Here is a 15,971-nt window from a genome sequence, read left to right as displayed (position 1 = left end):
GACTATAAGCACAGTAAGCAAATTGTACCTTAGAAGTTGATCAGTGTTCTTCAAAAGGCGAGGAACAGAGCCCGATCTGGGGATCTGGAATGATGGCAGTGCAGGTAGGAATTTTTAAATAGGAAAGGCTTCATGGAGATGACGTTGAAGCAAGCACCTGGAAGAAGTGAGAGAATGAGGCACGTGGATGTGGGGCAGGAGCATTCCAGGCAAAGGGAACCACAGCAAATGCAAAACCCCTGAGGCTGGATTGTGCCCGTTTCACTCAGAAACGGCTAGAAAGAGCGCTAGTATGGTGGCAGTGAGTCAGGGGAAGAAGAGGAAGAGATGAGGTCAGAGAAGTGATGGACCTATTCTAGGCCAAGGCGAGGACTTTTGTCTTTGTCAAATGTTTCCACTCCCATCATGGCCCGGGAAATCTTCACTAATATAAACCTTACTGAAAATCCTAACTGGTGTGACCAAGGCTGCCATAAAGGGAAGCCCGGAAGAGGCGGGAGGCTGCTTTGGAACAGGGTAGTGTAAGGATGTGCCAGAAGGCCTGCTGGAGGTTGCAGCCCTTTGAGCGAGACTTGGGGATAGTGTGGTTCTCCAGGCAGAAGGAAGTGAGGGATTAGGTCGACCTGTTAGTGCTTGTCACACAACAGGCGCCCAATAAATAAAATGGAAATAAAATCGCGGAGTGTTCTACTTGTGTTGACTGACATCAAAACAAAACAAAAAACCCGCAGAGTGAGGGAAGGCACGGGCGGGGCTGTGGCGGGCAAGAGAGGTGGCAGGAAAATCCAACGCACGGCGCCTATGCAAATACTCGTGTGAGGCAGAAGAGAGGCTCCGCCCGGCTAGAAGTTCCAAGCATGCGCAGTAGCGGCTCCTGCACCTCTAAGGATCCGCCTCTTTCCCCTTTCTCAGCTTCGCTTTCACCCCGGGAGGCCCTCTGTATGAGATGGAAGGCGGTCTAAAGGCGGGACGAGACCCGATTGAGCGCAGTTGTGACCAATCACCTTGCGGAATATTCGGCCTATAGCGAAGGAGAAGCTCAGAACAAAAAGAAGGCCCCACCCCCGCTGACGGAGAAAACCTATGAAACCCGGGCGGAGGCGTGTGGAGTTGGGTAGAAAGCGAAATCACGCCTCTTCAGTCAGCCACGCCCTTTATTCTTGCTCAGCCTCGCCACAGAGAGCAAATCCGATTGGCTGGGCGACAACCTCAAAGGGCGGGGCTGTACACGTTCACTATGGGAATAAGGTAGCGGTTGGGGGGGCAGATGGGCGGGGATAGGCTGTCCTAGGTAAGGTGGTAAAGGCCAATAACTCTTCAGGCTGCCTCTCCTCGAAAAGTCATCTTCTCGCGAACCTTTAAAATGCCTTCCTCCCCAGGCACCTCAAGGGACTAGAACGGAGTGCTTCATTTCTCTTTTTCCTCCTTGCAAAAGTCCCGTTTGCCACCATGGGGATGTACCAAGTGAGACTGAGTAGGGGGAGCGAGTGGTGATGGACGCGCCAGGTTACTGGCCGCTGCTCACCTAGGCGCTAGCAAACTTCTGCCAAGATCGGAACTGAGTACTAAACAGCCTCCACACTTCTCCCTGGTGCCGTCCCCGGCCTGGCGCCGCATCCCCCTGTGGGCTCGCGATGGCCGCGTCCCCTCCCGCTGCGGACGGGTCCTTTGGTACAGGCAGTCCGAGGTGAGTCCCCTCCTTTCTACTTCACCCTTCCGAGCGCCTGCGTGCGCATGCGCGGAGCGCGGCGCGCGCGGCGGTTGGGCCGTTGGCTGTTCGGCCCTGGGATCCGCCGCCACTCCGCGATCAGCCGGCTCTGAGCCGCGAGCCGCCGTGAGCACTCGGATTCGAGCCGGCGCCAACGAGCCCGGGGGCATCGCCCGCAGCGGCCAAGCTCATGGCCGGCTGAGCGGGACGCCGCCTCCGCCTCAGCCACCGCCGCCGCCGCCGCCTCCTCCTCCTCAGCCGGCGGCGGCCCGGGCCCAGCAACCATGGCTGAAGACTACTGGGACGGGCGCCTGCGGCGAACAGGAGGAGAAGGAGGTCGCGCGGCCTCATCCCGGGCCGCCGCCCCAGGCGCCGCCGCGCCGGCCCCGCGGCTCTGAGGTTGCTCGCGCGCCCCCGCCGGTGAGCGCGTCCCCGAGGCGTGGGGGCTGCCCCTCCTCCTTCAGAACCCACCCCGGGCGGTGCCCAGGGGTCTGGGCTGCCGGGCTGGCAGGTGCCCCCACCCCCGGCGAATTTCCCAGAATGCACCGGGGCGGGGGTCATTTGGGGCCTCCCTGACCTTGGCCCCGCCCTGGGCCCGTCCTGGGAGCTGGGGTGGGAAGTGCTGTGGGTGCTAATGGGGAGCAGGGGAAATCAAAGGACCAAAGGGTGTGGAAATGGGTGACAATGGGGTGAAAGACTTGGGGGGTTTGCTAATGGGGGTCGGAGCATGTGGCAGTAAGCCTCATGCCAATAAGCCGTGTAAGGTTCAAGGCCCCGTGTGTGCTTGTGGAAGGAGGGCGGGGTGCGGAGCGGGTGAGGGACCCGAGGGTGTATAACGGGGGATGTCGAGGAAGTTCCAAGACATGCTTATAGGGGTTATGTCCGCGGAGAGGTCCGGTGTGTGTTCATGGGGGACAGGGTGGCACAGGTACCAGAACGTGTGCTGATGGGGTCAGGGCTCTGAGGCCTGGCGTGTGGCAGTGAGGCCCGGGATGCTGTTAATGCTGCGTGTCTGTCCCTGGGGCCTGCGGTGTGTGAGAATGCAGTGTGTGCTTTTGGAGGGGAGGTAGTTAAAGGACTCGAGTGAGGCGTGTCTGCCAGTGAGGGTCATGGCTGTAGAGAGTGTATGCCTGTGGCCTCGAAGGTCTAGGTAGTTTGGGACCCAGTATATGCTAATGAGGGCAGAGTGGAGGAAGATCCTGAGGGTATCTAATGGAGGAAGAACTGTGGAAGACCTGAGCCTGGCCTAAGGGAGATGCAAATTGTGTGTCTGCCTGGGCCCGGGAAGGGGTGGTGGGGAAGGAAGTGTTTTAGCACCGTCAGAGGCTCAGTGGATGAAGAGTCAAGGTGATGTGAGGTGTGAGTGTGTCCATGGACACAGGGAATGAGAGTCTCGAGGGCACACTAGGAAGGAGCAGGGTAATATAAGAAGTTCTGGTGGTTGCTAATGTGGGTTTAGAGCCATAGAGGCTCTTCAATGTGTGCCATTGGGAGAGTCAGCTGTGTAAAGTCTGGAATATGCTAATAAGCATCAGAACCTTGCAAAGATTGTGCCCTTGTGTCCGCGGAGGACCAGAGTATGTTGAGGTTCCAGGGGGTGCTACTTGGGGGTAGGGCTGCAGAGGGAATCTAGTGTGTAATAAGGGGGGATCAGGGCTTTCATGAAGGGATCCAAGTGTAACCAACAGGGATTATATCTGTGGAGGGGTCGGAGCAGAGAGCAATAGAGGACAGGAATGTGTGATGATCTCGGTGTGCTAAAGTGGATTACAGCTAGGGAGGGCTGAAGTGTGTGCTAATGGGAGTCAGGGCTGAATGGAGACCTGTGTGCACTAATGAGGGTCAGGCCATGGTAGAACAGTGTGTTCTTGTGTCCCTGGGGAATAGGGCTGAGTAAGGGTTCAGAGTGTACTAACGGGGAGGCAGGACTGTGTGAGGCCCAGCGTGCGCTAATAGAAATGAGGCCTGAGTGAAGACTCAGTTTGTGCTGACCAAGGGGACAGGACAGTAGAAGGACTGGAATGTGTGTTAATGATGGTCATAGCTGTGAAGGGGCCTGAGTGTGGGTAACACTGGCTAGAGATCTTTCTGTAAGGTTCACTTTATGTTAACAGCATTCAGAGCAGCATGAAGAAAGTCCAGTGAGTGCTAATGTGGGTCAGCTATAGAGTACCCCAAGTGCATGTTAATAGAGGTCAGAATCATGTAAGGGGAACAATATGTTAATGTGGGGAGTCAGTGCTATGGAGAAGGTAAGAAGAAGCTAGGCCAGGGAGGGGCCCAAGAATGTGGTGGCAAGAGTTACTCAGAGGAGGCTGAGTGTGTGCTGACAGAGTTCAGGGCGGTATGTTATGTGTTAGGGCTTTGAATGCTGATGGGTATATGAGATAATAGCAGGTAAGATGTAGTGAGGCCTCCTTGAGGGTCTAGCGTGTATTAATGGGGATCAGGACATAGAGTGCGATGACCAGGTCCTTAGTGGTTGGTGTGGTGAGTATCCTTGAGTATGAGAGTAGTCTGAGGATGGGTGTATGTCTTTGGGGATCAGGAAGGGTCAGGCAGGACATGTGCCCTTTTTGGGGTGAGGTTTTATGTCCAGTTTCTTGCTGCCTCCTTCACTTTTTTGAAATCTAAAAAGCTCAATCAACTGAAATGATATTTAAAAGTTTCCTTGAGTATAAATGTTCACTTATCTCTGTTCACAGGGGCTTGCCTGAGCCCTCCCCATCCCCCTTTCTGGGAGTGTCATGTGATATACAGATTTTACACCCCATCTTCCTAAAATCCCAAGAAACTGAACTCCAGAGCATGTCCAGCCCTTGGGGTTTCCAGTTAGAGGTCATGGACCCATGGCTCCTCCTGGCTCCCTCCCCATCCTCCATTCAGCCCTACTTCCAGTCTCCCCCAGCCCCTCCCCTACTCCCTGTCGCAACATGCAAAGCAACTGGGTATCTGTGCCATATGGGGACACAAGGTTGTCTTTGGGAGCTGGCCATGCTTTACCTTCCTCGCCTTAGGCCCAGTATTCAGCCTCCCACGTCAGGATGTTTTGTCATTATCCTGGGTTCTCCATGGATGGACCTCATCCTGTATCTGAGGTCTTTCTGCTAGGGTGGCACCTACCCCTCCTGGGGATAGTGAGTTCAGCCAGGTGGGGGTGGGAACTGCTGGGGGAAGCACCTGATTTCAAGGTAGCAGATGACCCATTTCTCTCCTCAAATCCAGCCCCAGTCTCATCCTCGACCTCCTATCTAGCTCTACTTCCCTTGGGCCTGGGGCCATCTTAGGCCCTGCTGTGAGTCCAGATGGTTCCTGGGCCAGGTCTTTCCCCCTCCTTGCTGGCCCAGAGCCCAAGAGGAAGCAGAAGACGGCTGGCCTAAGCCTTTTGGTGGCCCCATTCCCTTCAGCAATCCATCTAGGTCATCTTCCTGTCGATGCCAGCATCCCTGGGCTACCTTGTTTAGGGTTGTTCAATGAATAGCAGGGACTCATCACCTCAGCAGAGGTTGGTCCTAGGCCCTCAGCCCCCTGATTCACTTATTTCTGCCATAAGCACTTTTTGAGCATCTACTCTGTGTCAGTCACTATTCCAGGTCCTCAGGACATAGCCGTGACCTAAACACAGAAATCTACCCTGGCGAAGCTGATCTTCTAGTTGTGGCGGTGAGGAGATAGACAGTAAAGACTAAAGAAACAAATAAGTAGGTGGTGTCATTTCTGAGGAGGTAATGAGTGCTGGGGGGATAACTGGCAAGGTAAGGGAGCTCGGGATGGTTGAGATTTTAAATAGGGTTATTCATGGAGGCCTCATGAAAAGGTGACTTTTGAGCAATGGCCTGAAGGGAGAGGGGAGTGAGCCATTTCGAAATTTCGGGGACGGGTGTTCCAAGGTACCAAGAACAGCCAGTGTGAAGGCCCCGAGGTGGGATTCTGCTGGGTGTGGTTGCAGAACAGCAAGTAAGAATGGTGGCAGGGCGGTTGGGGGGGGGGTGGTGGGCAGAGAGGTAATAGGGCCAAATGAGGTAAAGAAAGACCTGTGGGCCACATTGAGGACTGGGGTGTGTATTTGGGGTCATGGGAAACGTAGTACATTCTTGAGTAGAGGAGAAATGTGACCTGGCTTGTAAAAGTCTAGATTGGACCCTAGGGGTCCTAACCTGATCAAACCTTTCTGGCAGCCCTGAGAACAGCTGGTATACACTGAGATCCCCCCCTCCACACAATCCCACCCAGTGGGTGGGTCTGGGCAGGACACCCTGACACACACTCCCCCCCCCCACCCACCTGGGTAGATGAATGGGATGATGCAGTGGTTGTCATGACGATGAGTGCTAGAGAAGTCAGGAGGAGGGTCCCTGTGGCCACAGGGAATAATCTGCCTTGGCCTTTGAGGGTGGTGCCAGGGGAACTATGCCACTCTATGGGCGTGCTCGAGGCCATGTCACCCATCCTTCAATTCTGGGCACACGCCCTGGCCGACCCATGGCTGGGCCCATCACTGCAGCTGTACCTGAGAAGATCTGCTATGGAGCCTTCTGCTCCTGCAGTGGGGCTTTTCCCCTAGAGGCCAACAATCCATCGTTTGGGCCCTTGCCCTCAATCAGCCACCTAAATCTGAGAACTCAGGTGGGCTACTTAGGAGCAGGGTCCCAGTGGAGTTGGCTCTGTGGGTGGGCAGGTACTTACAAAGATCCCCGTCCATGTTGGGTTTCCAGAAATCCTGAGTGGCTCTAGGGTCCATATTGGTTGAGTGAGCACTGACAAGTCCATGTCAGTGCCCCCTGCTAGACTGTGGGCTTTAGGGTACCCATGGTGATAAAGCAAATGCTAATAATATGAGACCCATTTCCATCCTTGTCCCTTGCTCAGATCGCCATGGATCGGATGAAGAAGATCAAACGGCAGCTGTCAATGACACTCCGAGGTGGCCGAGGCATAGACAAGACCAATGGTGCCCCTGAGCAGATAGGCCTGGATGAGAGTGGTGGTGGTGGCGGCAGTGACCCTGGAGAGGCCCCCACACGTGCTGCTCCTGGGGAACTTCGTTCTGCACGGGGCCCACTCAGCTCTGCACCAGGTGGGTCCACTGGCTACCCCCTCTCCCATATGACCCCAGGCTGCTTCCCAGGTGTTGCCTCGTGGCCACATTCCTCATTTTCCTCTCAATTTTCTGCCCTTTCTCTGCCCCCCATGTGCTCTCTTCTCCGCCTTCCTTCCCATCTTCTCTCAACACCCTCGGTCTATCTGTCCATCTGCGCTCCTCTCCTTGCCTTTCTGCCCAGGCCCCGTTGTAGGGGGGCACAGGGTGCCTCGCCTGTCACAGTTGCCCCAAGGCTCCCTCTGCCCTTTTGCCCTCTGTGATGGCCTCCTCAGGCCTCTGGTACCTGCCTGCCCTGGGCCTGCCTTCCCAGGACCCTTGGCTTCCCCTGCCACCACCTAGCTACCAGCTCTGAGCTCAGCTTTCCCTTGGAAGGAAAGGTTCCACCAGGTGACTTTTGCCTCCCCACCCCCCAGTTCAACCTGTCCTAGATGGACCTGAGCTTCCCTGGGCCCTATCACCCTCTCCCCGAGGGACTCCAGGTTTCCTCTGGGGGCCATGTGCACACATGTGTGATGATGGAATATGTCTCATGGGGGAGGGGGTGTCCTGTGGTTTCTGACCCCACCTGGCCTGCCCTACCCCTCTCCCTGCCACCAGAGATTGTGCACGAGGACTTGAAGATGGGGTCTGATGGGGAGAGTGACCAGGCTTCAGCCACTTCCTCGGATGAGGTGCAGTCTCCAGTGAGAGTGCGCATGCGCAACCATCCCCCACGCAAGATCTCCACTGAGGTGCTTGACCCAGTCTGGATGGTGGAGGAGCTGGAAAAGGGGGTTGGACCTGGGGAGGTGGAACTCATGATCCTGTTTCTCTCTCGCCTTACCTGCTAGGACATCAACAAGCGCCTATCGCTACCAGCTGACATCCGGCTGCCTGAGGGCTACCTGGAGAAGCTGACCCTCAATAGCCCCATCTTTGACAAGCCCCTCAGCCGCCGCCTCCGTCGTGTCAGCCTAGTAAGCACCTTGTGTTCCTGTCCTCTCCTTTTTCTCCTCCTCTCCCAGACCCTTCTGAACTTGCTTCAACCTGCCTCATTTGTCCCACAGTCTGAGATTGGCTTTGGGAAACTGGAGACCTACATTAAGCTGGACAAGCTGGGCGAGGTGAGAGGCAGCTAGGAGGCCCATGGTGGGGATGAAGGTCAGTGGGAACTCCTGGAATCTCATAGCACCTCTCCTGTCACACTTCCTCACATTCCAGGGTACCTATGCCACCGTCTACAAAGGCAAAAGCAAGCTCACAGACAACCTTGTGGCACTCAAGGAGATCAGACTGGAACATGAAGAGGGGGCACCCTGCACCGCCATCCGGGAAGGTACACACCCCCATCCCATCTGCCCCAGGCTTCCCCAACTCACCCCTGGTGCACACACTCCATAATGAGAACAAAGACTGGTTCTGGGACCCCCCGCAAAACACTCTGGCTTTCATGGGAATGCCTGTTACCCACATATCCAGGTAATAATCAGGGTAACCAGGAATCTGTTCCCATTTGGATAAAAGGTGGATGAATTGCAAACCAGGGTTTGGTTCCGAGAACACCCCTGGAAGTGCTCACCAATTTATTTACTGTAACAATTTCTAGTCAGAATATCACATGGAATGAATTTGAATTGCACTGAAATTGAGTGTGCAAATTCAGTTTCACATGATGCTGCAGGCCTGTGTACTGAGGGTTGGAGCCAGGCCCCTTCCCAGAAACCAAAAACAGGTTGTGAAAATCTAGTGTCACATGAGCCTGGGGCTGCAATCCCAGGTTCTTGCTCCATACTCTCCTCTGAGTCTTGTTTTCCACATCTGCAACATGGGGAGACAACTTGCATGAGGTGGGTTAGAGCTGGTGGCTCCGAGGCATTACCTTGAACTGTCTGGAGAAAGAAAAAAAACCTGGGCTTGTCCCTTTCTAGTCCTTGTCCTCACCTCTGTCCTGAGGGTAGGACCCTGACTCTTCCCGTCCCACTCCCATGCTTCCTGCAGTGTCCCTGCTCAAGGACCTCAAACATGCCAACATCGTTACGCTACATGACATTATCCACACGGAGAAGTCCCTCACCCTTGTCTTTGAGTACCTGGTAAGGCTGGGTGGCACTGGGTCCCGGGGGGAGGTGGGGAGAAGGCCAGGAGCCGTAGGAAGTAACCCTCATTCCTGTACCACCTCTTCTTTCCTCAGGACAAGGACCTGAAGCAGTACCTGGATGACTGTGGGAACATCATCAACATGCACAACGTGAAAGTGGGTGTGGGGCAGGAAGCAGGGGCACAAGGGGGCCCCCACTCACCCACTCCAACCCACAAATCTCCCAGAAATGGACTTTTCCCTTTGGCTTTTTTTGCTAGGAGCCCTTGGAGGGCACTGGGACCCTGTCCTCTATTGTGTGACAAGGCTCTGGGCCTGGTGTCTGTGTTTGGGAGGGGAGCAGTGCCTGCTGGGGGTCGGGCTAGTGGATAGTCTTTGATCTCTGCCTGCCATTCCTGGGTCCCCAGCTGTTCCTGTTCCAGCTGCTCCGTGGCCTGGCCTACTGCCACCGGCAGAAGGTGCTACACCGAGACCTCAAGCCCCAGAACCTGCTCATCAACGAGAGAGGAGAGCTCAAGCTGGCTGACTTTGGTACCACTGGCCTCCCCCTTCTTCTCATTGGCTCACCAGCCTCCTACTTTCCCATGACCACTTAGTCTCACTTCCCTTCAGCCTTCCCAGATTTTGCCTAGGACACCCTCAGTCTCAACTGCACTCTCCCCCAGACTTTGCCCATGACCCCCTCACTCTAGCTGTCCTTTGTCTGATTTCCAGGCCTGGCCCGGGCCAAGTCAATCCCAACAAAGACATACTCCAATGAGGTGGTGACACTGTGGTACCGGCCCCCTGACATCCTGCTCGGGTCCACGGACTACTCCACTCAGATTGACATGTGGTAAGGACAGGTGGAAGTGTGGCAGGGGCCACGTGGTAAAGGGGGTGGCTTGGTCACAACAGCCACCCAGTCAGCTGCCTCTCTATTCACTGTGCCCTCCCTGCCCAGGGGTGTGGGCTGCATCTTCTATGAGATGGCCACAGGCCGGCCCCTCTTCCCGGGCTCCACGGTGGAGGAACAGCTACACTTCATCTTCCGCATCTTAGGTGAGGAGGCATGGGCCCTAGACACTGTGGAGACACAGAGAGGACCTGTGAGATGTTTGGGGTAACTCCTCTTCCCTACTAGGAACCCCAACTGAGGAGACGTGGCCAGGCATCCTGTCCAACGAGGAGTTCAAGACATACAACTACCCCAAGTACCGAGCCGAGGCCCTTTTGAGCCATGCACCCCGGTGAGGCTGGTGGGTGGGTGGACGTTAGGGGCCAGAGTGTCCAAACTCATTTTAAAGCAGGTCTCTTTGTCCTTGTGGCAGACTTGATAGCGACGGGGCCGACCTCCTCACCAAGCTGTTGCAGGTGAGACCACCTTGGGTCAGCCTTGGGGGTATGGGATTCCAGGTGTGGGGAAACAGGGACCTCCCCCCACCTCAAACCAGGGGCAGGGTCTGAGGTGGGCAGAGAGACCTACTCGTTGAAGATAATCAATACTATCCCCCTCCCCCCACCCCCATTCAGTTTGAGGGTCGAAATCGGATCTCCGCAGAAGATGCCATGAAACATCCATTCTTCCTCAGTTTGGGGGAGCGGATCCACAAACTTCCTGACAGTGAGTGGAGCTGGGGAATGGACCAGCCAGTGTGGGGACTGGGAAGCAGAACTGCTGGGGCCAGCTGGCGGGTTGTGTAGGATTCTGGCTATGCTACTCTAAGTGGGGGGACATCTTGTTCACAGGTGTGATGGGTTGTATTTGTTATGAAAACACTTTTTAGTTTTCAGTTCCTTTTACCTTTCATGAAAAATTTAAAACATACATAAAAATATATGCAATAGCATTTTACCTTTTTTAAAGTAGACATTTCCTTACATGCGCTAAAAAATGCACAAATCATAAGTATACTATACAATGAATTTTCATAAATGAAACGTATCCTTGTAACTAGCACAAAAGTCAAGAAACAATGTTAAAAGCTCCCCACCCCCAGCTCCCTTGCATCTCCTTCAGTTATTCCCAGCCCCTCCCCAAAGGGTGACCACTGTTTTGACCTCTAACAGCAAGGATAAGTTTTTTTCTGTCCTTGTATTTTATAGAAATAGAATTACATGTGATGTTCTCTTTTTCTATCTGGCTTTTAAAAACTTTTTAATATGGATATTTTCAAATATATGTATTTATATATTAGTCAAAATAATATGATGAGTCCCTAAGTACTCCAATAAATCATCAATCCGTGGTCAATCTGGTTTTATCTATATTCTCTCTGATTATTTTGAATCACATCCAATCTCAGACATCATAGCATTCATCCCTAAATAATTTCAGCATATACCTATAAAAGATTTTTTTAAAAACAAATTATCAAACCTACAAAAAACATTTGCTCACTCTCCCTATCTCCCCACTGGATTAATACATAAAGCAAACCCCAAACACCACCCATCACCTAGACTTAACCAGTGGTAACTGCAATACCATAATCCACTTGACAAAATTAATAATGATTTCTTTGTGTCATGTAATAGTCCGTATTTTATCTTCCCTGGTTGTAGCTTGTTTGTATATGGAATTGTTTGACAGATGAAGGTCAAGCCTCTCAGAGAAGAGGCAGCGTTTTCTAATTCTTCCAGTGGGGTCATATGGGGCTGGTCCTGAATGACCTCATGGGTCATCCCCCACTTCTATGTCTCCCCCATCTGTAGCTACTTCCATATTTGCACTAAAGGAGATTCAGCTACAAAAGGAGGCCAGCCTTCGGTCTTCGTCGATGCCTGACTCAGGTAGGTACAGCCCCTTGTCTTCCTCCCCACCCTACCCACCTACCTGCTTACCCACCAACAGCCGTCTGCTCTGCTTTCCCCCACAGGCAGGCCAGCTTTCCGCGTGGTGGACACCGAATTCTAAGCCACAGACCGAGGCCCCAGCAGGCAGCGGCTGGAGGGATGCCACACCCCTCACAGGGCAGCCCCCAACTACATCTTCCCTGCTTACTCTGCCTACCTGCCTGAGCCATGTTCACCTGCCCACTTGTCCCTTGCTGCCTGTCCAAACACCCGACCATTGGCCTGTCAACCCACCCATTGGCCTGTCTGCTGGGTGCTAACAAAGCTCTCATCACTCCTTCACTTGGTCTGTCTGTCTGTCTGTCTCTATCTTGGTAGTTGCCGGTGGACAGCATGGCCGTGCCAGCCTCCCACACTGAGGCCAGGCCTACCCCTCATCATACCATCCCCCAGGACCACTACCCCACGGCCAGCCAGGGGTCCAGAGCTAGCTCAGGCTGGGAATCTCGACTCAGACAAGATGGTGACAATGCCTTGAGTCTGAGGCATCCCCTGCCTGCTTTCCTGCCTGCCCCACCTGCCTCATATTGTGTGGGCCTTTTTTTGTTTGTTTCATTCATTGTTTTTTTTTTTTAATTATTTTAAATGAGGTTTTCATTTTTTTAAATGCAATATCTCTGTATACAGATTGGCTGGGCCCCACCCCCTGCGTGTGGCCCTCCCACAGTATTTTGTGCAATGAAGCCCTGCTCCCAGCCTTTCAGAGACAGGGACACAGCCCCTATTTGGAACCCTGATCATCACCAGACCCTGGGATCGGCTATGGGAAAGCATGCCATGGCCACTCGCCTTCCTACCCCCGCCTGCCATCCTTAGCTGCAGGAGGATCTGGGGACTACCAGAGACTCTGGGAAATGGACAAGGTGGGGGGCCCCACTCTTTCTCTCCTGCAGTCCCATAGCTGGGGCCTCCTTCCTTCTCAGGGTCTCCCCAGCTCAGCCCTCTTGCTCCCATCCCACTAGGTGCTGTTGGGTAGGGGCCCTGCCAGGAACTGACCAGCTCAGCAAGGAGCCATACTGTGCATATGTGCACAAGCAGGGTTGGGGGAGGGGGTTGTGAGGGGTTGTGCCCAGGTGTTGCCCCCTATCTCCTGGGGAGGGTGAGCAGGGCAGGGACAGTCTCCAGGGTCAGTCCCTGGATGGGTGGTTACCTCCCCTTCCTCCACCCTAAGCCCTGGGGCCCTGAAATGGGGTGGGAGGGCAGGGGTGGGAGCCCTCCTAGTGGGTTTGGGGGGTTGGGTTCCTGAATGCACCATAATCGCTGTATGAAATATTAAAAAGTCTAAAGTGAAAAGCCTGCTTGCAAATCCCTGTAGGGGTGGAGGGTGGCCAAGCTGGGGTGATTACTGGGACCTTGGAGAATTCATACCTGATCACCACTGTCTAGGAAAACACTGGGAGTGGACCAGGGACACGTCACAACTATGAAAAAGGCATCTAAGGTATTGCACATGTAACAGTAGAACATGGAGTTGAAGCAGGTAGGGCAGGCTGAATGGTGTTGATGGGCTGAGAAGCAGAAAGGGGAGTTAGATTTGCCCAGGAATGTGAGAAAGCCTGATAAGAGGGTGGAGACAGGGGAGTGGAGAGATGATGTCTGAAAGACAGTGGAAGGCCCAATAGAACCATCGATGGGAAGATGAGGCAAAGGCCCTGTATGACCACTACAGCATCTGACTAGGAAACCATGAAGAGGAGGGAATCTTGACAGTAAAGGGTAGATTGTGGACCACTGAGTAGGTAGAGAAATCCTTAACCTGGAAATTTCAATTATTAGTGTCCAGGAAGTAATAGAAACCATGGGCATGGGTGAGAGAGTTTGCAAGAGGCCAGGGATCAATGACACAACCTGGGATTTGCTCTCAGGTGTGAGGATAGTTGAGACTTTTATTTCCTTTGTCCTGTGAGTTCCAGCCCCAGTCCCACCATCTTAGGCAAAGCCAAGGATTGTTTTGCAAGCAGAAGAGGTGGGGTGAGCAGGGCCAGGCAAATACTGCAAGTAATGGCAAGCCTAATTAAGTGGCCGTTTACTAAAGCCCAGTGGTGGGGGCCCATGGACTTCTAATCACTCTACTGTGTTTTGTTTGTTTTTTGAGATAGTCTCTGTCGCCCAGGCTGGAATGTAGTGGCACAATCTCGGCACACTGCAACCTTTGCCTCCTGGGTTCAAGGGATTCTCCTGCCTCAGCCTCTGAGTAGCTGGGATTACAGGCATGCGCCACCACACCCAGCTAATTTTTGTATTTTTAGTAAAGATGGGGTTTCACCATATTGACCAGGTTGGTCTCGAACTCCTGACCTCAAGTGATCCACCCGCCTCGGCCTCCCAAAGTGCTGGGATTACAGGCTTGAGCCACCAAGCCCAGCCTCTACTGTATCTTTGTAAGCACTTTAGTGATGTTTCAGCTTGCAGCTTCATGGTGCCATGATGACTGCCATGTCCCCAGAGGTGGAAAAGCAAGCAGGGAAAACAAAACACCTTCCTTACCTGCCTGTTTTCTTTTAACGGCTGGAACTTCCACAAGCTCCTCAGCAGACTTCCGGTGCCGTTTCTTGGCTAGAATCAGATGACATGGCCACTTCTGGCAGCAACGGAGGATGGGAAAAGGAGGGCCTTGCAAAGGGGGACAGGATTGCCAGGGTGGATTTAAAAGGATTAGACTTCACCCAACTGCTCTGGGAAGTGGTAGGGTCACTGGTGTGGGCAGAGGTTGGCCTCTGGAAGGTGAAAAAACGGTCTAGGGCTGGAGGTCTCTTGGATTTACCTGGCTGCCCAGATAAATGGGGAGGGGGAGTCTGCAGAGGTATAATGGGGAGAATCAATTCAGAGAATCTGACAAGATTCAACTGGGCTTAAAGAGCAGCTATCTGCCATGTGTCTGACTCAACTCAAATGCCACTTTCTTTGGGGACCCTTAAGTGAAAGGGCTGCTCCCTTACCTCACCCAGCGCTTACAAAACTGACCCCTCATCTATGCCAGGTCTGGGCTGGGGGCTGGAATCAGAGTAATAAAGACACAATCCCTGCCCCGCAGAGGTTAACTGAAAATAGGTAAATTACGAGATTGTGAGGGGGAAGGGAGGTTCGAAATTAAAGTCATCACCAACAGGGCTGGCAGCCCTGGCAGAGAAAAGAATAGCATAGCCTAGTGCAGTGGTTCTCAATCAGAGACATTTTTCCCCCAAAGGACATTTGGTAATGTCTGGAAACACTTGGTTGTCCTGAGGGGTACTACTTGGTATCTAGTAGGTAGAGGCCAGGGATGCTGCTACAATCCTGCAATGCCCACAACAAAGAAATGACAGTGCTGAGGTTGAGAGACCCTGGCCTAGTGCAAGACTTCTCAAACTCTGGGCCTCGGGATTCCTTTATGTTCTTAAAAGTTTAAGACATTCAAAAGAGTTCTTGTTTATGTCATATAGCCTCTGGATTCAGAAGCCTCTAGATAATTACACTGTACACCCCTGAGGGAATGAGAGTGAAAAAGTATTGTGAAAATAGTTTTCATTTTGTGAACCCCCAAGAGGAGTTTTGGACCGGTAGACAGGCTGGGACCACACGGTTGGAGAATGTTTGACCTGGTGTTTAAGGTCACAGCTCTGGAACGAGATTTCTCAAGTTTAAACTGCAGCTCCATCACTTATTAGCTGAGGGACATTTCTGGTACTCAGCGTCCAGTTGTTACCCATGGGTGATAAGGACAGTACCTGCTGCCTGAGGCTACTATTTTAGTCCAACAAAGCACTTAAACTGGGCGGACAGCTAGTTTAGTTATGATTGCTATGACTCCAACAAACATAGGGCCTGGGGCTAACTTGCCTTCAACACCTTGTCTAGTGAATAAATCTAGTTCAGGAAGAGAAACAATGACCCGCAGGCCTAGGTGGGTTTCTGGAGGTGGAAACCTCTCTTGCATTGGGTTTTGATGGTTAAGGGTAGTACAATGAAGGGCATTCTGATCAGGCTAACAAACGCTGCTCCCAGGGTAGGAGTCCTCGCCCACCTCGGGAACCTCAGCCTCCACTTTCCATGCCACCTGTGCCCTAACTCTACAGGGCGTTGGAACCCCACAAGGCACTTTTGTCTTTCTTGGTTCCCACTGAAGATTTTACCCCACCTAACCCTTCGACGCGTCTGTGCGCGGGGCCATTTCCAATATGGCAGTAGCCCCGCGACTGTTTGGGGGGCTCTGCTTCCGTTTCCGGGACCAGAATCCGGAAGTGGCTGTTGAGGGGCGTCTTCCAATCTCG

At 53.2% G+C, this 15,971-nt stretch overlaps 1 protein-coding gene across 7 annotated transcripts; it reads left to right on the top strand.

The window, feature by feature from the left end:
• Positions 1 to 1,325: 1,325 nt before the first annotated feature.
• LOC105463800 (cyclin dependent kinase 16) lies at positions 1,326 to 12,003 on the top strand. Of its 7 annotated transcripts, none has more exons than XM_011711166.2 (16): positions 1,326 to 1,687; positions 6,578 to 6,785; positions 7,407 to 7,540; positions 7,640 to 7,765; positions 7,856 to 7,912; positions 8,010 to 8,124; positions 8,787 to 8,881; positions 8,980 to 9,042; positions 9,294 to 9,417; positions 9,601 to 9,721; positions 9,830 to 9,927; positions 10,010 to 10,115; positions 10,197 to 10,239; positions 10,399 to 10,489; positions 11,581 to 11,658; positions 11,745 to 12,003. In XM_011711166.2, the coding sequence occupies exons 2-16, from the start codon at positions 6,584 to 6,586 to the stop codon at positions 11,780 to 11,782; spliced, it is 1,491 nt and encodes a 496-aa protein (XP_011709468.1). In that variant the 5' UTR covers positions 1,326 to 1,687; positions 6,578 to 6,583; the 3' UTR covers positions 11,783 to 12,003. The 7 variants fall into 7 exon arrangements, with proteins under 7 accessions (XP_011709468.1, XP_011709447.1, XP_011709458.1 ...); XM_011711145.2 differs by having other exon boundaries at positions 1,556 to 1,687; positions 10,176 to 10,239; XM_011711156.2 differs by lacking the exon at positions 1,326 to 1,687 and adding an exon at positions 1,706 to 2,128.
• The last annotated feature ends 3,968 nt before the right edge of the window (positions 12,004 to 15,971 follow it).

Source organism: Macaca nemestrina, chromosome X (assembly GCF_043159975.1).
Source record: "Macaca nemestrina isolate mMacNem1 chromosome X, mMacNem.hap1, whole genome shotgun sequence".
Classification (NCBI taxonomy): Eukaryota; Metazoa; Chordata; class Mammalia; order Primates; family Cercopithecidae; genus Macaca; species Macaca nemestrina.
The sequence above is the reverse complement of the archived record's forward strand: the minus strand, read 5'-3'. Positions and strand labels throughout refer to the sequence as shown.